The sequence below is a fragment of the Pygocentrus nattereri genome, chromosome 9 (genome assembly GCF_015220715.1).
Source record: "Pygocentrus nattereri isolate fPygNat1 chromosome 9, fPygNat1.pri, whole genome shotgun sequence".
In the NCBI taxonomy this organism is placed as follows: Eukaryota; Metazoa; Chordata; class Actinopteri; order Characiformes; family Serrasalmidae; genus Pygocentrus; species Pygocentrus nattereri.
The window spans coordinates 28,168,619-28,191,729 of NC_051219.1; the positions used below are offsets into that span (position 1 = coordinate 28,168,619).

At 37.3% G+C, this 23,111-nt stretch overlaps 1 protein-coding gene across 1 annotated transcript; it reads left to right on the forward strand.

Annotated features, from left to right (window-relative positions):
• The first annotated feature begins 398 nt into the window (after nt 1-398).
• Nucleotides 399-23,036, forward strand: l3mbtl1 (L3MBTL histone methyl-lysine binding protein 1). Its single transcript, XM_017698250.2, has 22 exons — nt 399-445; nt 2,195-2,342; nt 4,077-4,258; nt 4,723-4,864; nt 6,301-6,463; nt 8,741-8,873; nt 9,032-9,080; nt 10,352-10,443; nt 12,966-13,070; nt 13,170-13,305; nt 13,685-13,776; nt 14,348-14,499; nt 14,608-14,684; nt 15,077-15,162; nt 16,383-16,493; nt 17,366-17,504; nt 18,140-18,242; nt 18,440-18,634; nt 18,904-18,953; nt 19,112-19,269; nt 20,673-20,735; nt 20,842-23,036. Exons 2-22 carry the CDS (start codon nt 2,204-2,206, stop codon nt 20,971-20,973), a joined length of 2,499 nt encoding a protein of 832 aa, XP_017553739.1. The 5' UTR covers nt 399-445; nt 2,195-2,203; the 3' UTR covers nt 20,974-23,036.
• Nucleotides 23,037-23,111: the final 75 nt, after the last annotated feature.

A 23,111-nucleotide genomic window follows, 5' to 3' on the forward strand; every position in this document is an offset into this window, starting at 1 on the left:
CCCTGCCAGCCCTCATTTATTCCATTTAAGCTTGTATTTGTGTGAGAAGACATGTCTATATGTCTTATATTACATCCATTAGTTGATCGGTTCATCTTAATTTCAAGGCATTTTCAAAAGCTCTAAAGAAAAAGGAAAAACTTAATGGAGACAGAGCCGTTAAAGCGCAGAAAAAAAATGCAGACATTGCAATCCTGTGTGTCTAATGCGAGAGAGAGAATAGACTTAAAAGATTCATATCTGTAGATATTTTTGTAAGAATGTTTTTCCAGTACGTTTTGCAGCATAAAGTTGCGGGAAATTTTGTAATATAAACCCGTTTCTTTTTATTTATTCGAGCATTTATGTTTGTCTTTATATTATTTTGGGGAGGGGGTGTCTGTGCTCCACATCGATGACAGGCGCATGCGCAGTAACGGTTGGTGAGGAGCAGGTCGGAGCGCTGGTAAGAATAAATGGATTTATGTTATCGACTCGGTGCTTTCACTATTCATATCGTTCAGCGAGTGTTAAAGGATAAAGTACCTTTGGTTTATCATTGTGTTGGAAAAATAAGGCAAAACGATGATGGTGGTGTTTATGGTTGCTTTGCTGCTAGGTTCATTTATTAACGTAAAAAAATCAGAGATAATTAGCCAGCAGGCTAGCGTTTCCATGGAAATGTAAATATGTTCCAACGGTCGGTTCGTGTTTAATATGTTACCGTTGGTTAGCAGCAAGAGGGTCTTTTTCCGCCGGTCAGTTAGGATAAAATGGCATCTGGCTTTCATTCAGAGAGTAGTATAGGGTTAAGCTGTTGAGGATATGCTGAAGAGTTCACCTCAGTTTACTTAAAAAAACATCTCCGTTAACGTTATATGCGAGTCCGCCATTTCGCAACGAAGCTGAAGTCAGCTTCTTATTCGCCAGCCTCTTGTTGGAATTTTCCCGTTCTACCTTAAATGGTGCAGCAGTTACCTTCTGCCTCATGCTTGTAACCACAGATGAATCCTTTTTGGTGCTGTATAGCTAGAGCCATTTCAAAAGCACAAAAACACTCTCCATCAGTGTGAAAAAGCATTTAAGCTCTGAAATGGTTCTGTACAGAACTGGTAGTTCTAAACAGACCAATTTCCTTTGCTCAAGCGCCAGATTGTAACTGCTGCACCACTTAAGTTGGGACGAGAAAATTCCAAGAAAAAGCTGGTGCAGTTTTTCTGTTCACTTTGTTCGTAAAAACAGCACTTTGCACAGCTTAATCAGCGCCCCAATGGCATCAAATGAGCTTTATTAAACCATTTATAACACTGCATTTCAATAACTCACCAGCACTGACCTTCATTTGCCTGACTTTAGACCAGATCAGATGAGCCATGGATTCAGAGTTGATGTCTGGCTCAATTGTACACTCTTTTAAAAGGTGGTTCTTTAGAAAAGGCAATAGTTCAGTTTAGAACCATCACGTCTAACTCAGCAGTTCCATGCTTAAATAATTCTTCAGATTGATGGAGAGTGTGTTGGATATGGGTTTGAAAATGGTTCTGTATAGCACAAAAGAGTTTGACAGTGCAGCAACAGAAGAACCTTTTTTGATGCTGATATATATCCATATACCACACATTCTCTAACAAGAACCATTTCCCATGCAAAAAAACGTTTAAGCATGCATTTAGGCATTTAAGTTTGAGTGTTCATGACTCTATATAGAACCATGTCTCTACTGAAGAACCCTTAAGAACCATTTTTTTGTTGTGTACAGGCTTTATGAGGTGTCTGCTGGACATAATACTTCAGTGAAAAATGGGGGGAAATGGGTTTCTGCTTTATTTAATGCTGGCGAGAGAACTGGATCTGTGTGTATTTACCAGTATGCTTCACATTGTGGTTCAGTATCTTAGCTTAATTAAATCCCAGTGGGCTACCATATTAAGGGAGGAGTGTCTCAAATAAGGAGAAATGTCTTGCACAGTCACAGTAGCTTTAGATCTCTTGCATAATTGACCTGCATGGAGAAAAAAAAAGAGAAGGATATGCCCATTTTTGAGAGAAGTTGTCCCAATAGTAATATGCCAGAGTGGATAATGTTCATGCCCATCAATGAAAAATGTTATTTAAGAATGATTTTCAGTAGAATGAACTGTCTTTTGATCTCTTTCTCTCTCCCTCCCTTCCTCACAAACTCCCATTCTCCCTCCCTTTCAAATGTGGCTTTGAGCGTCTTGCCATGAGTGCCAAAGTGAATGTGGACGTCCAGCCAAAAGATGCAGATGCTGCTTCCCCCGAAAGCAATGGCACGTTTCCCTCCAAGGACAGTTTATCTCAGCGCCCGAGACCCCAAAATACCACCACCATCATTTTACCAGGTGATATCCAAAAAAGGCACTCCTTGCAGCTAATTCCATTCTTCATTATGATAGTGTTTTAGTGTCTTAAAATATGCTGTGTGAGTTTGTATTGCTTCAAAAAAAAAAAAAGGTTGTGAGAAAATGGGCTTGACCGATATGAATATTTTGCTGAGTTTACATGGCCAAAACTTTCAATAACCTATCATATCACCTGATATAATTGAATGTGATTAGAACTTAAATAGATTTCACTAGTTTTAGTTCAGCAGTGCATTACTGAAAGATGTGACCGTCAATTCTTATGTGTTACATTAATTTCAGGCTCTGTAAAGACTGGCGCACAAGCTTGAAACCTCTATAACTCCAGAGCTGAACAGTTTTCCTTGGATCATAGGAATCTGTTCATTACATGATAAAACAACTCAATGCATGTCTGTACTTTATTGATGGGAATTTCAAGTGAAACCACAAGACCACAATATAGGCTGATGTTATTGGCCAGTCAATATATCCATGCAGAAATAAGGCGTTAAAGTCAAACTGAATTCAAAATGGACCTTTTCGCCTTTTTAATTCATGTCCCTTGTCATACTAAGAATAAATCATGATCATATCATTCATATTATTTAAATGATAAAATTCGTGTTTTCCTGTAATCTTCCATTGAAATGTAGTGAATAAAAAGGTTTTGATTACATCACTACCCATACAAAATATAAATAAATGTAAAATGTACTTTTAAAAATGTCTGGTAGCTAAAAATGGTATTTTTACTTAACACACTTTATTGTTGGTAATACATTTTGGAATAAAATAATGCATTTGAAATGTATCTCACATTTATAAATCTCACAAGTATATGAAAAAACAAGATCATGCTTCCCTTCCCCCCTCCCATCACTCCTAGGGGCTATCAGAGACACATTTAATAATGTGTTTCACTCAGAAATACGTTATGGAGTGGAAAGATAATGCGCTAGGATTGCCAATTAGTCTTGACTTTATTGGATGTCATCATTAAACGCGTTGTGAAAAATAACTGTAATGGTATAAGAAGAAACTATAAGACTCCAGTAGTGCTGTGCATCAGTATCTGTCATAATCTAATACTTTCAACTAATTATAATATATTACTGAAGTACTATCTTATATCAGTCTTTAATATTAACATATAATGGTTGCTTCAAATTGTATACTAAACAATAGTAACTGTCCCAGTTTGAGATTTATGTAGGAGTCATATAAATTTTCACAGTACGAGCATTTTGCTTATCACAGTAAAAAAATGTGATAATGATAAAATATTGTCATATTGCACACCTCTATTTATAAATGTAAATACAATTTTAGTGCATTATGTTCATTGCTCAAGCCTGTAGACATCCATTTATTATTACTATAGCTGTTTATTATGAGGAAGTATATTTATAACACAAAGTACTTGTTCAGTTCCCAGAGCTCAGCAACAAATGGCATTTTCCGCTGGAATGCAATACAGCAACTATGGGTGCTTATAGATACAAGTCATGCATAAATATGTATGCATTGTTCTGTAGCTACTAACAAGAATCAGTTACAGATGATATCTCAAGGTGTGCAATGCATATGCATTAGTGACATACAGTATTACAAGTCCATAACTACAGTATCAATACTATAGTGTCTATATCTGGTACTGAAATTAGACATAGTCTAATTGTTGGATTGCATACCCTAAAGAGAATAACATCTATTTTGTTTATTCTCCTGAAGCTTCCACTCATCCAATGCCGAAGGTGGAAGTGTCCCAAAACGCTGGAAAGGAAGTGAAGGGAAGCGGGTCCAGCAGCCTGGAGACTGCCTCATTGGCTGCCCAGGTGGGCGGCACCTGTAGTATCGTCCATGTTCTGGAGTGGAAAGAAGGCATGGCCATCCTTCCAGGCAGCAATCTGAAGGTTAGTATGAACACTTCACCTGTAGTGTAAACTGTATTTGAAGAAGAAGCTGACGTTGAAAAAACTGGCCTGTCTATAGCGGAAGCATAAGTTTAAAAAGTGAGTATATCATAATTTGGAGTTTTCATTCAAAATTGCTCCGTTTTAAATTGTTGTCTGAAGTTTTCCCTCTCTTTGGTTTTTGAGGTGTTAAAAATATGTCACTGTAAATAGCATGTATGCAAAACCTTATCATCAGATGTCCATATATGGGTCAGTGACAAATAGGTTGTTGAAATCAGAATTGACAGACAGCAGTGTTACTGTAAGTTGAGTACTATTTTGCAACATATTATGATTTAAAAGTGTTTAAGCATAAAATCTTGCCAAAGTGCTTTATGTAAATAATATGCCATGTATTGTGACAGAAGCAAGGAATTGCTGAAAGAAACTAAAGGAAACTGCTGGTTTTGTGTGCTCTTCAGCTGTGTGTGAGTGACAGCGGGACACTTGAGGTGATCACTCAGGGGAAAGTGGGTACAGCTAACTCACTCACTGATGGAGCTGCAACCAAGGCAGACGGAGATCACAAACAAGCTGTGAAACCTGGTCCAGATACATCAGCAGGTCTCCATTGCTCCATCCCTGAATTCCTACACTTGTGTCCAACATTTCTTTTTATATAGTGATTTTTAAAGAGGATATGGATATGTAGCTCTAAATAGGCATATGTCTTCTTCACCTGAGGGTGAAGGTGTTCCAGTTCAGGAAGGGCTTGTTAATTAGATGGCAGTTTGAATCGGGTCTTTTGAAACACAGTGCTGTAGCCCTACAGGACTGAGCAAAACATCAGCATTGATTATAGCATTTTTTGCAGTCCAGAACTGAGAGTGAGGAGTGAAGGACTAAATGGCCCATATTCTACATTTTGCTTGTATTATTTTCCCCTGAAGTTCCCTTAGAACACTTTTATGATTGTATATACCAAAAACAGCCAGATTTCATTTTATATTACCTTTTCCCAATCCCTCTTTATCTTTTAACACGTACTTCAACTCATGATTAGTAGGATTAGTTGTTTTAGAGCAGCAAAAACACTAAATTGTGCAAGGCAGGGGTACTCCAGGACCACACACTTAAAAATGATGGTTCCTCAAGGGTTCTTTAGTAAAGAAAATGGTTCTATATAGAACTATGAACACTCGAAGACCCCGTTCCATGATTTAAGTGTTCTTTGTATCATGAAAGGGTTCTTTAGGTTGATGAAGAATGTGCTGTAGATGATTCTATATAGGATATTTTTAAAAGGGTTCTATACAGCACCAAAAAGGGTTCTTTGTAACAAGCCTGACACTGTAACAACAGAACAATTTCTGGGTGCTTCTAAATAGTTGAACCCTTGAATAACCTTCATTTTTAAGTGTGCAGGACTGCGATCTTTAGAAGGTTACCATGATATATTTGCTTCTCGGCAGTCAGGGACAGCACAATGTATAACCACTTTCCCCAAGTCTTTTACCCTAATAGCTATGTTACACGCTGCCTGCAGTAACAAACTCCTCATCACTTCATTTTGATTGGGTGGGCTAAATCAGTGTTTCTGATCCCTGGTCCCTGAGGCCCACTCCCCTAAACGTTTTAGTTCTTTCCCTGCTTTAACAGACCCACTTTAACTCAATATTGGGCTGATTAGGTGGATCAAGTGAGTTGGCAGCAGGGAAACACAAAAAAATGCAGAGCAGTGGGTCTCCAGGACCAGAGTTGTGAGGGTTCTCACAATTCTGGGATAAACTGTAGGCAGGAAGAGGAGGTGATGTGACTGCTTGTGCAAATCAGTTTCCATATATGGATTGTATAGGCTAGCAACGGAGCAGTACATTTTGAGACCATGTTTATCAGTGTTTACATAGTACATTACGCTTTACTTTTTGGTTTTCTACAACACAGGCAATTTAAAACATAACTCAACTAGCTAGAGCAGCCTACAGTTTACCCATCTCTGGTGTTTGATAGTGTTCTGGAAAGGAACTTCATAATTATCACAGACTTTTGCTGCTTTCTAGATGTCTCAGTGCATAGTGTTGCTGGTCCAGCTGCCTCTGTAGAGGGTGGTCGTCACATGAAGCCGAGCATGGTGGCCCAGGAGGTTTCGGTCCAGCGGAAGAGTGAGCAGGTTACCAAGCGGGCCTATCCTGAGGAGCTACGTCGGGAACCAGTTGCAGAAAAGTACAAATTAAACTTAAACTGCAGGGTTGCGATTAAGTTATTAATCTTCAGACTTCAGTTTATAAAAATACGCACACTTTGAAGTTATGTTTTATTATTATGGAACATTGAATCACAGTGGATCAAACCGCTCTGCAGGAACATGAAAGATGAAAGAATGTTTCTGTTGATCCGTGTGAAAAAATTCAAATACAGTGTGATTCAGTATTCTATGGTAATAAAACAGGAAAACTTCATGGGAGTGAATATTTTTTATCGGAACTGTATTATTCAATAACTACGCTCTTAAAAATGATGGTTCTTCAAGGGTTCTTTAATGAAGAAATTATTCCATATAGAACCACAAACACTCAAAGACCCCTTTGCATGATTAAAAGGTTCTTTGCATCATGAAAGGGTTCTTCAGATTGATGGAGAATGTGTTATAGATGGTTCTGTATAGAACCTTTTAGAAAAGGATTCTAAATGGCACCTAAAAGGGGTCTTTGTTATCTATCAAGGGGTCTAGTGTTATGATATCAAGTCTGAAACAATAGAACAACCCTTTTTGGTGTTATATAGAACCATTTTCTGTATAGAACCATATGAAACACATTCTTCATCAATCTGAAGAACGCTTCAATGATGCAAAGAATCCTTTAACCATGCAAAGGGTTCTTTGAGTGTTCATGGTTCTATATAGATTTTTAACTAAAAAAAACTTTGAAAAAACATCATTTTAAGTGTGTACTTTAAATTATTCAGTAATTACTGTGAAACTAATCTGTAAGTTCTGGAGTCATGAAAGTCAGGACCTGAACATACATACAAACCCTTTGTTATTGAATGGGTTGTAATAGAGGAAATCTTTGGGAACTGACTTTCAGTTCTATATTGTTCCACCACTAGGTGTCTTCAACATTCAACCTGTCTGACTGTCTTTAATGCCCTTGTCTCTAACCTTTACAAAGAGTGAGTTTTGTATATGGTTCTAATAGCAGAGTGGTTCAAGGCACTAGCATAGTTTCCAAATCAGTAATCAATATACATATATGTACAGAAGTATCCAGATGCCCCTATTAATGATGAACTGATTAATTAATTAATTCATGATGAAGTTATTTTAAGGTGCACTCATTGCTGGCACATGCATTCAGTTGTGCACATGCAGTTTGTATAATCTCCATAGAAAGCATTGAACATAGAATGGGACACTCTGGAGCAGCCGCACATGAGCCTAAGGTCACTATACCCAGTGCCAAGAGTTGGCTAGAAGGGTATAAAGCCCCCAGCATTGATCTGTGGAGCAGTGGAATTGTGTTCTCTGAAGTGATGGAGCCTCATGCAGTACCCTGGAGTTTATATCATGTGTAGTCTTCCCAGAACAGTAGAGGCTACAGCAAAGGAGGGCAAACTATCTATTAATACCCTTCATTCCAAAGGAAATGTGCAGGTGTCTGCAAACGTTTAGTGTATGTAAGTTGCAGAGATACTTTAACTGAGATACATTGTTTAACCTTCTTGCTAAGAGATGAAGTGCTGTTTCTATCGATGTGGTGTTGGCCCATGTGAATATTTACCATCACACCCACACTGTAAAAAGCACTGTAAAGCCTTGCTGCACCCGTACTTGTAAAAGCATGATTCAGTAACAGCCTTGCCACTTTGAGTTCTGGCTCACAGATGCGAATCTGATGGAAAAGGCTATATTATTCGCCACTAGGGGTCTTCATGATTGAAATTGGGTAACAGTTTTAAGGTGCCCTTGTTATTTCACTGACAATTTCATGATACAACTACAACTATGGTAGTTTTACAAACTGCTCTGCACTAGATCCAATTAAACAGGCCTAATTGTGCTAAGAAAAGTGTATGTGACAGTGTATCACGATATCAATAAAATAGCCCAATAGCTTGTAACCACTAATCATAATCACGTCGTACACACTGCATACCTAAATTATTACACGTTTGTGTGATTTCTGACAATGTTAATTATAAATAAATCGACAGAAATATGAACAAAATTCAGGCTTTGTCTATTTTTATAGATAACCGCATGCCACACAGTCTCAGAAACCACAAGTGTATTTGAGATTCTCTGTCAACTTAACTTGGTTTGATGCAAGATTGCACAATGCTAATCTGTGGCCATGAGTTTCCATTACTTGCTAACTACATTAGCCTCGTTGCTCCAGTGCAAAACTAAAGAATCAAACCTTAGACACACAACTTTCTTTGCCTGAACTATTATTCAACACACTTTTGGCCTTTTTTGCTTATTTCTGGCTTTTCTAGCTCCACAGGTATTGAGAGGGTTCAGGAAGGGCAAGTGGCCTCTCGTGTCCCTGAACTACTGAAGCCAATGAAGAAGAAGAGAAGGAGGGATTATTTAAGCCCCTCTGAGGAAGACTCCGAGGCTGAGGCAATGGTAGGACAAGTGGCAAATCTTTTCTTTCTCATCTTATTACTGACAGTTTCACTAATCAAAGCAAGCTTCCTTTTTGGCATGTCATGCTGTTGTAAAGAATCTGTAGAATAAAAATGGCTGCTTAAACCAAGCGTGCTAACTTCATGTTGCCATTCAAGGAGGAGAAAGCTGAAGACTCGAAAACAGATGGAGGGCAGGGAAAAGCAGGTGTGTTTGTGTTTTATATCCTGAGGCTTCATGATATTATAATGATTTATATCATTAAAATTCATAAATCATTTGTTCTTACAGGACCATTAGGGTTAGGGGTGGGAAAGTGGGCAGGAAAAATATAACATCATGGTACTTGAGGACACAATATGTCTCACAATGTTTGTTTTTATGATTTGTTTTTTTAATATTGTTTGATATGCTAGAATAGTAAATAAGCCTCAGTAGTGCCAAAACTAAAAAATAAAATCAAAGACTATGAGTATAGTGATTTTAATGTATTGTTTCACATACTGTGCTGCATTATATTCAGTTAAACAGGGCTAATTATGCTCTCTTTCTGATGAATGCAGTAGTTTAGTCTCCTTTAAGAAATGCTAGTAACCACAGTATACTAAGAAAAGCATATTGTGATAGCAAAAAGCATCATTATTATTATATATTGCCCACCTGTAATTACAATAATAAAGGGGAAGTATTGATTTTTGCATGATTCTGATTTGTTAAGATATAAAACTCTTTCAGAATGTTTTCATGTGAATTGCACCATTCCAGAAAAACGTATTGGGTCAAAACTGTTCACAATGGTGATAATAGTAACCAGATGTTTGAAGCCTCAAAAAGCTCTGTCACAGAAAGTTATTACACTAAATGGTTATTAATATGTTAACTGATGCCTGAGACATTGTCTTATGAGAGTTTTTGATTTACCACTATTTCACCATTATCAACAATACATATAAAAACTCAGAAGATGCGTGTGTGTTCATTGGTCATTTTGGATAGTAAATAAAGTAGCTATATATTTATATTAATTTGTGTTGTAGGCGTTGTGACTCCTGGTTCCTATCACCAATATATAAAAAAAAAATCCAACTGGCAAGTTGGACTAAAATGCACCATTTCACATCAAAACATTCTGGGACATCTCGAAGATTGAAATATGCTGGAATTTAGAAAAATCAGTGACTTTCTTCTTTAACATGAAGTCTGTTGCTTTTTTCATGAATAATTATTCAAATTTAGTTATGTATTTAAATGTTTAAATAGAATTTATATTTTGTTAAATAGATTAATTTAATTAGTGCAAAATCATTAATATTGAATTACAGCATGTATTTGTTATCGCTGGCAGTGCCTGACTTCTTTAAAAGTTTAAATATCCTCGAAGGAACATTTCAGTTATTTTCTTACTTATCTGTGTGATCCTGTGTTTGTTTCTCCTGAAGAGACAGCCTGTGAGCACAATAGTGTCTTTATCTGTGCAGGCACGACAGATGCTAAAGCTGAGTTGTGGTCGTGGCCGCAGTATCTGGAGGAACAGAAGGCAGTGGCAGCTCCACCCAAACTCTTCCAAGAGGTACTGGTTGTTCGCACCACCTCATCCTTAACTGGAGATTTTTTTACTGGACCATACACAGGTCCATATAAGCTACCTAGTTGTTAATGTCTTTTATTGTTGTCTTTGGTCATTATAAAGCATCAGTCAAAAGTTTGAATATGAATAGAATTCGCTGTGTAAATACATCTGCTGATGCATGTGGACACATCATCAGTGGATCATTGGGTGTTTCGGGTCTTTCAACATCATACACCCTCATCCAGGTGACCTAGCTGGGGTTGATTAGACCCCAGCTTGTGTCCAGATGGCTAGCTAGCTACCACGACTCCATGGTTCTCCTCTCTTGAGCCACAACCATCTTGAGGCCCTCTCTGCCGCTTCGGCGGTATTGCGGATGGCTCTCCTCTTTCATGCTCCCTCAATGCCTAAACTGCTTAAGGCTCTGGCCAAGGAACGGGCCGCGAAACCTCTGCATCCAACCTCCACTGGGAGGCACCTCACTCTCCATCCAGCCTTCTGACAGTCGCTGACCAGTCCTTCGTACTTGGAGAGCTTCCTCTCAAACGCTTCTTCCAAGCGGTCTTCCCATGGGACTGTCAGCTCCAGCAGCATGGCTTGCTTGGTCGACTCAGACACAAGGACAATGTCTGGTCGAAGGGTGGTGACAGCAATGTGGCTGGGGAACTTCAGCTGCTGTTCTAGGTCCACCAACAGTAATACTGTTTATCTGAATATTCATGCCCATGTTTCTTTATAAAAATAGTAAAGTCTTTAAAAGAATGAATGAACACATACAATTACTACATTCAGAAATATTAGTATTCTACCAGACCCTCCCTCAGAGCATATGATTTTTCAAAACTTCTGCTTAATTCAATGGTTTATATATAAACAAAGTCAATTCAGTCATTGAAATGCTCTTACTAAAACTTACTGAGCCAGAATTGTTTACAGTTTTGATGATAGGACCCACATCTGATGCATTTAATATTGCTAAATTATTACATTAGATGCCTATGAATACACTGCTTGATGTCTGAGACATAGTTTTATGATAGTGAGTTGTGAGTTGTAAATTTCAGCCTAAAAAATATTTTCTAAAAACCTTCGTGGTGGAGGGGTGCATGCAGGATGTTGTAAGGCAATTTTGTTTTCAGATTTAGTCCTATTTTACCATGATCAGGATGGAACATAAAATTTCAGAGAACCTGTGTAGTATCTGTCAGGATCCAGAGCAGTCCAGCCTCCACCCTGGGTCTCCGACATAGTATTATGTTACAACTAATTAACTTTTTAATTGATATTCTAATTTTTATTTAATCTGTTTTCTAATTTAAAAAGGTTATTAAATCAAAAGATTAAAAACATTCTTGCAAAGTATAAAAAGCAATACCGCCAAAAAGTTTAAAAGATTTTCTTGCAAGAATGAAAAAGATGAAAAAACAAATTTCAGCCGTTGGTTCTTTTGAAGGAAAAGGCTTTTATTAAGTTTCAGGTGACAAGGCGGCTTCCGGATAGCCAAAAAAGATTCAACACATTACGTCAGTTTTTATAATGTTTTTCGAATATGCTCATTGCCCCTCCCCAGGGCGCGGTCTTCACTCCTCCTCTCCGACCATCCTAGGGTTTCCATTGGCTATCATTATATTTGCTATGTTAAATTTACTTTTTGACATCTCTATGCTTTGTCTGACAAGGACCACTTTTACGACTTCTCCATAATGGCTTTTTTAATTATTTAAGAGTTACAACCTGTTCCTGCTCGCTGCTTATCTATCTCCTCACCAAAAGCTAGCTTGCTTTTAATAAAAAGACCGAATTTCTTACAGCTCATATCTGCTCATCTCTTAAGGCCTTCTAAGCAGTGCCTGGCACGGACACCTCTCGCCTAAAAGCATTAGGGCCTAACTTTCCTACCTAAGGCTGCCTTGGACTTAGTTACAATGACTCTGTACTCTAGTTTCATAGTTTCTAAATTAATAATTACTGCTAAGAAAATAAATGGCTGTATTTGTTTTGTGGATGTTGCAACCCCTGATTACTGTCACCACCACTGTAACCAAGTCAATTGGTATGTTTCTTTACAATGTACTGGTAAAAACCTTTTAAATGAAACCACTCTGCATTACTTTGTGTACATATCAATGTCTAAATTATGCAGAATTTTCTTGAAAAATTGCTGGAATTTCTCTTTCATGAGTACAGACAATCCACAAACAAACTTCAATGACACAAATTTATTCATTAGAATGGTATAAAAATGATAGTTTAGTACTTTCTAACTAAATTTCTCAAATTTGTGTTATTTTCATTTTATACGGTTAATATGAACACATAATCTAATGAAAATTACATATGTGAGTGCAAAATCTCAGCACATTCCTTTGCAGATTTACTGATTTGAGATGAAGGAATAGTACTAGGTAGAAAAACAGTGATTAGCTTAATTCACTGTCTAACAATCCGGTACTTTGCATGTTCTTGTCCAAACTAAAACAGTCTTTAGATGTTAACGCTAAAAGCCATCTCTGTCTGTAAAGTCACAGAGAGTTCCTGAATGTCCAAACAACTTTCGCCAAGGCATGAAGTTGGAGGGCATTGACCCTCAGCATCCCTCCATGTACTTCGTACTAACAGTGGCTGAGGTATGACATGACAATTTGTAATATTTGACCAGTTTTAAGCTGCATCTAAGCAGAAGGTGAATGTCTCAGCCTAACACTTCACCTCTTGCCGTTCTACAGGTTTGTGGCTACAGACTACGTCTTCATTTTGATGGCTACTCAGACTGCCATGACTTTTGGGTCACTGCTAACTGCCCAGATATTCACCCTGCTGGATGGTGTGAGAGCACAGGACACAAACTGTACACTCCTAAAGGTAAACAACATTCAGAGGTCCATTTCCATAAACATTGTAAGAGGATGTTTCCTTAGAGACTGGTTGTCCAAACTGCAACATGTGGGCCAAATTCATCCTACCAGCTGGATACTTTGATAGTGTTTTGAATTTTGTGGAGCCAGCACCACTAACAGACAAGCACACAGGGACTCCTGTGCTGTTTCATTAAATTGCTTTGAATTCACATGAATAAAATCTATTGCATCAACATAATTTGTATTGCTGTTATATATTCAGGTAAAAATTATGTACATATTTGAATCAAGTATATTCAGTGTGTCACCTTATTCAGTGTAAGCTTGGACAAGCCTGTTGTAGCCACTTCAGCTCTAACACTGTTGCTGTCTGTGCATTACAGGTTATAAGGAGGAGGAGTTTTCCTGGGCAAGCTACTTAAAGCTAACCAAAGCACAAGCCGCCCCAAAAGAATTGTTTACTAGCCCAGGAAAAGTAAGTCATACATATGAACTGAAGCACAGTAATTTAAATGTTGCTAAAAGCTATTAAACCAATGGTACACATTTTGCTTCTTTACTCCAAATATAGTTGATCAGCCAAGCCATGTTTTTTTTGTGTTTGAAATTTGCTTCTTTAGTTTTGCGCTGGAGCTACGAGGCCAATGTAGCTAACAAGTAATGGAACTTTACATCCACCAGTGTAGCCTCATGCAAACTGCATGCTGACATCATCACATTCTTGCCTCAAACCATGTTGATGACATACTGGTATCTAGACACTGGACAAAATTACAATGCATAGCTAAAAACAGCAGCCTGATTTTATCTGTAAGGGGAGCTGTAAGTTTAGATCTGTTGATTGATTGATTGATTGATACATTTTATTTAGCTATTTTATGTATTTTAAACAAATAGCATTATTCACAAAAAGTTATTCCATAACATTAAAAGACAGAAACAGTCAAAATAAATATCAAATAAAATCATTAAAAAAAAAACAGTACTTCTATGTTAAAACAGTTTACTTTTTCTCAGAATGTGGTTTTGGTTTCTTTACCACACAGACAGATAAGGACTGTGGGTTTGAGGTTGGCATGAAGTTAGAAGCTGTTGACCGCATGAACCCCTCTCTCATTTGCGTCGCTACGGTAACGGATGTGGTGGGAAACCGTTTTCTAGTTCACTTTGATAACTGGGATGACACCTACGACTACTGGTGCGTTTTGCCTTGGGTCAACAGTGCATATAATACGTATCATAGACTGTGATGGGATGTCATTGCTTTTGGTTTTGTTTTTATTTTTTATTTTTTGTACCCTTATAGGTGTGATGCTCGAAGTCCATATATTCACCCAGTCGGCTGGTGCCAAGAAAGAGGCCTCCCACTCACCCCGCCTCAAGGTAATTGACAGTACAAAGTGCTGTAAGCACCATTGTAAAGTGAACCCATAAAGGCTTAGTGTTGGTATTGTTGTTTTACTGTATATTTGATTAATTGCATTTACATTTTGGTTTACAGTCTGACAAGTTACGATCTGTACTTCCGACATTTTTTCTTTCAGTGTTAAAAAAATGACAAATACAAATAGTAAAGAATGTTTATTTTTCCTGCAATACTATACACACAATACATTTGCAAATAATTACAATTCAGATCATAATAAAATATCTTGTTATTTACTTACAAACATCAATTGATTCATTGAAAATAATGAAACAAAATGTAATAAGAGGCATTTCAAGGTGTGTACCTCAGAGGGTTAAAACAAATGTCCTATGCTACTTTTTCACAGACTATCCTGAACCAGGCAAGTTCTCATGGGAGAGATACTTGAATGAGACTGGCTCTACAGCTGTGCCTGCTGAGGCCTTTAAAGTGGTGTGTAGCTTCCGCACATACCATTAGGGATATACTGATAAAGGAATGCTGACAAGATTTTTATAAGCAAATATCTGTAGATACTGTTAGGATTCTTATATGCAAAGATGATTCCTACTAAGCAGTGATCCAAATCTTTATTATTAATAATTATAGCTAAAACTGCCAATATAAAGTGTATTTGATCCTGTGCTGTGAGGAAAAGACGGTACTATCTATATAAATATATATTTTAATGATTAGCTGGTAAGGGAAGTCAGCTTATCATATGTCACCTGAATCACACTGTTGTAGAAAGTCAGTATAGTACTCAGTATAGTTCACAGACAACTTTGTATTCATGGTACACATATTTATTATTTGGATATCTATGATATGTTTTGCCTTTGAATAGAATTCATTTTAGTAATTTCTTCCCAATTTTATGTAAAGATAAAGTAAATAAAGATACTAGTGGCAGTCCTGTCCAGGTCCAGTGTTTCACTCCCATTTATAGTTATACCAGACTAGCTAGTAAACATGTAATGTTGCACCAACACCATTTTTGCAAAATTGGAAAAGCAGAGTAAAATCTGTGTGACCATTGCACCTGTTCTTGAAAAGGAAATTCTGCTGATTTCAAAATTTTGTAATGTGTTGTAAGTCATATGTAAACAAAGTCATTCAGAGTGAAATGTGAAATGATTAATTGCAGAGAAACATACAGATTCTGATTTCTTTACAGTGGTGGTGATAGGAACCAGGAATCATGATGTCCACAATACAATATAACCATTTTATTTGTTATCCAAAACCACCATTAAATCTACATGTTGTCATGAGTTTGATAAAATAGTGGTAAATGGCTGAAATAATAAATGAAAACAAACAATGCCCTGCATGTACCTCTCCGCCATTAATATATTAATAAAATCTGCTTTAGGTTAAAATCCTTTCAACACTATCTAAAACAACATCTCAGTCATCACACAATATATTTGTGTATTTATAACCATTTCATATAGTAACTTGCTGTGAGGGAGCTTTTAGAGGCATTAAACTCTTCCTGTCACCACCCTGTCAACAATAGAAAGCATTTAATATCAAACCACACTGAATGACCTTGTTTACATCTTAATCATTAAATTATACAGACATTTAGAAAAATCAATGGGATTCCCTTTTAAGTTGTGTGGACATGTTTTGTGTGTAATGTGTGCTCTTTCTCTGGCTGTGTGCAGCGGCCTCCACATAGTTTCCAGGTCAATATGAAGCTGGAGGCTGTGGATAAGAGGAGTCCAGCACTGATCCGGGTGGCCACCGTGCAAGAAGTGGACTCACACAGGATTAAGGTTTGCTCGCTAACTTACTTTGCATATGAATACAGATTTAGTTGCTGTGAATATATAATAACGGTGTCATACAGCCCTTGAACCTTTCACATATTAAACCTAGAGTCAGATTTATACTCTGTTCATCTACTTTTGTTACTGTGACAATATACAGCCAGCTATAGATTAACCAGAAAAGAAAGGTTTAAAGAACTGGGCAGGATATTTTAACTGCCATTTTTGTTATTTCAAGTTAAACTTTGAATGTTTATTATAACAATATATAATATTACTTATGTGTAGCTAAAACTGTATTACTTTGCTTATATAAAACAAAACATGCTCAAGCACATTCATTATATTTTAATGAGTTACACTAGAATCACACTGTTGTGTATCTTTCCAAATGCAAGTATGGAATAACAACAACAGCAGCTACAATAATAAATATGAATAACCCCCCAAAATTACCATTTAAAACAAATTTAATATAACAAATAATGTTTACAGTTTTGTAAGATTTACAGCTGTACTGTAAGTTTTTTTTTTTTAATTGAAAGAAGCAGCATTAGGAAAAAATTCTCCAAGATTCCTGTGTCACTGAGTCGCTCTGTTAAGCCAGAAATAATCATTTTCAAGCCAGAGGTAGGTCAGACTTTGTGGGAGTTTTTCAAACTACGTTGTGCATCTTTATGCATTAACATCATACGCACAGGCATTCAGTGACACATTTCCACCAGTGAGGTCTCCAAATCCCTGAAACCTACATAAGTGTAGCTATGCACACAGCCTAAGAATTTTAACTTGTGTACTGCTAAGTAAAATAGTATAAAACAAACATCAGTTAAGCATTACAGTAACTTTGTCAGTAAACTGTCTTCTCTTATATCCAGATCCATTTTGATGGCTGGAGTCATGTTTATGATGAGTGGATGGACTCAGACCACCCTGACATCCACCCTGCAGGCTGGTGTGAAAGCACAGGCCACTCTCTCAAACCCCCGCCCTGCATCTCCAGCACCCAACAGCCTGGTTAGATGCCTAAAGTTTTTTTTACCTTCTGCAGACTCTCTCCATTTCTCACCTCACTTCACCTCATCAGCAGCCTCTTCATTATGTACCACTTGTCTTAAGACAATAGGTCAGGAATTCAAATTAGTCCTAAATGTAACTGTTCAGCCAAGATATGTTTGGTTTCTGAAGTTTGCTTCTTTAGTTTTTCACTGGAGCTACAGCACTAATGTACCTAACAAGTTCCACCAGATTAGCTCTGTGCAAAATGCGTGTATAATTCATTCCTGATTCTAGTTCAGTGTCACAGCCATGTCCAGGAGTCTAAGACATGCAAGTCAACATGTCTGTTAGCTGATGAACAGCTAAAAGAATCCAATAGTGGCATTTTAGTTGTCTAATTACGTTGTTAGGAAGCATTTGCTAGCATTCACCCTGCCAGCGTTGTAGTTGCATGATAGATAAAGAAAAACATAAAAAGAAAATACTGTATGATACCATTATCCATTATCTATCAAAAAGGACAAAAGTGCAGATAAAATTCAGGTGTCACAGTTGCTGCTGTAAAGTTATCATTTTATATATGTTCAAGACTGTTTTGCTGGGTTATGTGCTTGCAGTAATGTAGAGATTAATGCTGGTTGTTCCTCCTTTAGGGCCTAAGGAGAACACAGCTGCAGGGCAACCCAGCTACACATCTACTCCCTGTAAAACTGTCCCGCATTCCCGCAACACTTCTAAGTACAGCTTCCACCACAGGTCAGTCCTGCACGTTCCCTCATAACTCTAGACATTATTTATTATTTTATTAGTTTGTTTTCAGTGAAATGTTTTGACAGTTCTACACTATCATAGCTTCTTCTAGACTGATCTCTGTAGTAGTGCCTGGTCACAAATGGAACAGAGTGAACTTTAAGTGTGAATCAGGACTTTCAGATACTTTCTCTCTGAAACAGAAAATGTCCCACTCCTGGGTGTGATGGGTCAGGACATGTGACCGGGCGTTTTACGGCACATCACTGTATATCGGGCTGCCCCCTTGCTGAAAGGAATCAGGGCAGGGTCAAAACTGACCTCTCAGACACAGAGGGGTCCAAGCGCAACCTCCTCGTCTTTGGCCAGAGGGCAAAAAAGTCACGCTACCATGGAAGGTAAGCAATAATCTGCAGTTTACTCTGGTTAATAGTAAGTCTGATGCAGTAACTATGGCTTTGCAGATATATAAAATGTTGCCATTACTAAAGAGGCTTTATATATGCATCAAGTTAGAGCACTCCCTAGCTAAATTAACATGTCCTACTTAGGGTCAGACACACTAAGATGGCCCCCTTAAGTTGTAATAATCTGCTCACAGGCAAAAATTGTACATTTAGTGTTTTTTAATCACTTGGAAACATAAATTAATTTTGTTCTTTTTCAGGATTGGCCGCCCTCCAAAATATCGAAAGAATCAGCAAAGAACCTATCAGAGTGAGATTCTTGTTTTATTGCATCTTGTAAAGCAGATAAACTTGATGATGAAAATATTTTATTTCTGCTTTTTATTTGACAGAAAGAATTTATGAGGTCCCAAAATAAGCTCTGAAGCTTTCACAATACCAGATATGTGTGTGTTTGTTTTTGTTCAGACATGTCTACAGAAAGCATGTATCCCTCCCTGTTCATGTCGGCTTTGACAGCCAGTTCAGATCGCACACTTTCTCTTTGCTGGGAGCAACACTGCAAGTTACTGCCTGGTGTTGCTGGAATCCACGCAAGCCAAGTAGCTACATGGACTGTAGAGGAGGTAGGCATCATAACAAAGGGGAGATTTTAAAAGGATTTTAAAGACACCACACCTTCGCATGCACAATATGTTAAAATTGATAGTTTGGCCAAAATTTTAAATGTGACACCCCCCCCCCCCCCCCCCCCCAATGGTGTGTAATTTTTAAAAATGATACAGAAAAAAAGATTCAATTCTTTTCAGCTTCTTTCTTTTTTATCTGAATGTTTGAATGGGTATCTACAGGGGCATATTTTTACACACATTATAGATACAGGGTAGTGACACTACCCTATATAGTAGGGCATTTCTTTCAATAACACTCCATGCCTCGTTAATATACAGTGCACTGCTCCACCTTAAATGATGCAGCAGTAACGTGACGTCCTCGCATTACCAACAATAAGAAGCAAGAGGGAACAAAAAATTTGTACATGTATGCACTTACAATTAGACTCTTAGTCATTTACACACAGCTATTAAAAAAGATGTTAGTTCTCATTTTGCATTTGCAAACTGTTTGACAAACTCCTCAATGTTGACATAGCTGATGAGTTTTACTAGCAGCTAGCTTGTTATGCTCTTTAGTTTGCTCACCTTTTTTAGCTAAAGAAAGCAGAATAGCATTACTAGTAGAAATACAAAATACCTGGAAATACATGTGAAATAGATCTAGCTGCCCGCTAATAAAGGAAAGACTTGGAGAACACATTACAACCAAGTTGCAGTTTTGCAAATCTTACTTTTCTTTGCTCTGCTGCTGTCTGAGGCAAACAGTATGTAACTACTTTCTATTCATGAGTGGGTGGAAGCCTTGTAATCAGCCAGTTTTGTAAAAAGAAAGTTCGTATCTCTGTATGCAGACGACTTAATATTATATATATCAGACCCATCATTTTGTATACCCCAAGTTATTAAAATGTTAGACCTGTTTGGTAGTTTCTCTGGTTATAAAGTAAATTATTCGAAGAGTATATGTTTCCCTTTAAATTGCACAGACATGTTTAACCCATACTCTGTCATACTGCTTTGTACATCGTTAACAGGATTTAAATACCTGGGAGTATATATCACTTGCTCATTTAAAGAACTTTACTCCAAAAACTACACCTCTTCTGGATAAACTCATACAAGATCTTCAGAAATGGGATACTTTACATCTATCTTTAGTAGGCTGAATAAAAGAAAGTTCAGGCCAGCACCCAGGTTTAGCCCCTCTTCACTACTGATCTCAAGTAGACTTGCTAATTTGGTTTCTGTCACTGCTTGACATTGTGTGATGCGATTTGTTGCCAATGTGTTGCCCCTTTAAAGAATACTTTGTATTTAACATAGGGAGTTGTCAAGAGACTCATTGGCCCATCAACGTAATCTTGAATAGAGCTGTAAGGGGCTTCTAATGTTACATTCTGTTTCAATTCCAGGTTTTTGGCTTTGTGCAAAATCTTATAGGTTGTGAGGAGCAGGCCCGGCTGTTCAAAGATGAGGTAGTTTGTGAAATCCTGTGCCTTACGTTATAATAGTGCTCTCTGTTAGTCTGCCTAAAATATAACATGCAAATCAGTCTTACCTCCAAAAACATTGTTTTTGCAGATGATCGATGGAGAGGCCTTCCTCCTGCTGACTCAGACTGATATTGTGAAGATAATGAGCATCAAGCTAGGACCTGCCCTGAAGATCTACAATGCCATCCTGATGTTCAAAAGCACTGATGAAGGACTGTAGTGGAACTGTGCGACACTTCAGACCTGTGTGACGTGCCCATCCATTCAGATTCCATGACCCATCATGTGTTTGGTGTTTACCACTGTCCCCACCAGAGCGAGAGAGAAAGAGAACAAGAGAAAGAGAAAAAAAAAACCACCAGACAGGAAAAAGTAGGTGCATGTGAAGTGTGACTGAGCCCACAGTACATTGTGAAAAAAGTGATGCATTGAATTAGCTTGATTCAAATGTATCATCGTTTCCACAAAATACATTAAATCAACACAATTTTGTCTTTTACTTACTTTTTGCATAAATTGCGTTGATATATTTTATTTATGTGTAAATAATGAACACATTTGAATCAAGTCAATGTCAGAGGTTTTTCAGTACAGCATGATGCTGCTGTATTATTATAATTTTTTTTTTCCAAAAAAGGGAATGCAGTGTTGCAATAAAGAGCGGCCTGATCCAAAACCCAAAAATTGTTATCTACCAAGCTGTGGTCTATCCCGGGTGGTCATTTTTCCTCCTGCTTCAGCCAACTGGCATTTTCATGTCTGTCCAAGCTGTCTGCAAGACGTTTGAGTGGGCGTAACTAGGTGGTTCATTTCATTTGGCACTTTTTTGTGAAAGACACTGTTGCTGATAATGTCAGCTACACAAAGGCAGTGCAAAAACGTGTGTTACTGCTTATTGAAGGTATTGGGCAACTTGTACACGCAATTGTATATTCTATCATATGAAGATTCGTGGCTAAGATGTTTCTTTTTAATGACTAAGCTGTTTGAGTATACACTGAGATCCAAAAGTGTGAGACCATGTTGAAATTTGTGTATTTTTGATTCACATTTATATGTTGAATTAGAACATTTTTGAATTTTAAAAAAATATATAAAACAAACTTATCACAGGTAATATGAAGAAGAAATACTCTGCATTGTTATAAAGATTCTGTATTATTTTTTATTTATTTGATCTATTCATAAGAGGCTTTCTTGTGAAGCTTGGGTGCACAGTGTCATTAAAGCAAAGGGGGACATAACCACCAAATACTAAGAAATTCTGTCATTTAGATAAATAGGTTCCACTTTTTGCTCAATTTGTTATGCTGATAATACCATTTGTAATTAAAAATTAAATTAGAAAGGAATGCAGAATAGAAGCACTTTCACTGTTGATCTCTGACTTTTGGACCTCACCGCACACACATGGGGTATTAATATCTGACCGCACAATGACTCCATTCAGTTAGGAAATGATTCAGTGAATCTTGTCCAATTTGGTACAATTCAGATTCATTTTCCAAATGAAATTAAACACACAGATGTGACTTGAGGAATTAGTCAAAAAACAATACATTTTATATGTGTATTTATTTACAAAAAGTGCCACAATTCAATTAAACTAAATTCAATGAAAGGAGCACATTTCCTGAGTATTATTTTAATCAATCGTAGTTGATTTTAACATTCCAAAATCAGAGCAGGTGTATTGCCACTGTCAGGGTGATAAACTGTGATGCACTGATGCCTTTTTCACCCCTAAAATGTATATCTTACTAGTACTATGAATACCCTGGATGGCCCCTATGCAGAGCATCCAGGACCTCTGAGATGGGTGTGATTATATTTGGAGTCATGACTCATAGCACTTTCCGGCATTATGCTGTTCTTTGTCAGTTTTTTTTTCTACATAAGAGTAAGTTGTAAGGTGTTCATTGAAATCTGGGCAGTTTCTGGCAGACTTGGTGCTACTCCCAAACCCCTTCTTCAACTCATGGTAATGTTTATGCACTTTATATGATATCAGCCAACAGGTGGAGCAAACGCACATTCTGAGCCACTGCAGAGAAGCATCGGAGCATCTGCAGCGTTTACCCTCACACCTTCTGCAGCTGTTTTGTCGCTTATGAAATTAAACTTCATTACTTTGTTAATTAACTGGGAGTTGGGACTAAATACATCTAACACAAGTCTTAATCTGTTTTTTTTTAAAATTTTCTCTGATGGGAAAACTATAATAATGTACAGTTCAGTAAAAAAGTCATGCCTCATCAACATAAATAAATGTTTAATTCCAGATCTGTCGAACTGTTTTGTTTATAGCACATTTACATATAAGATTGTTGTATGTGTATATATATATATATATATATA

Bases quoted from the DNA above. Each gene is read 5' to 3' on its own strand.
- l3mbtl1 (XM_017698250.2), top strand. From the start codon at position 2,204: ATGAGTGCCAAAGTGAATGTGGACGTCCAGCCAAAAGATGCAGATGCT. The intron at 16,494-17,365 runs GTTTGCTCGCTA...TCTTATATCCAG, and splicing joins TGGACTCACACAGGATTAAG to ATCCATTTTGATGGCTGGAG. The intron at 19,270-20,672 runs GTAGGCATCATA...TTTCAATTCCAG, and splicing joins CTACATGGACTGTAGAGGAG to GTTTTTGGCTTTGTGCAAAA.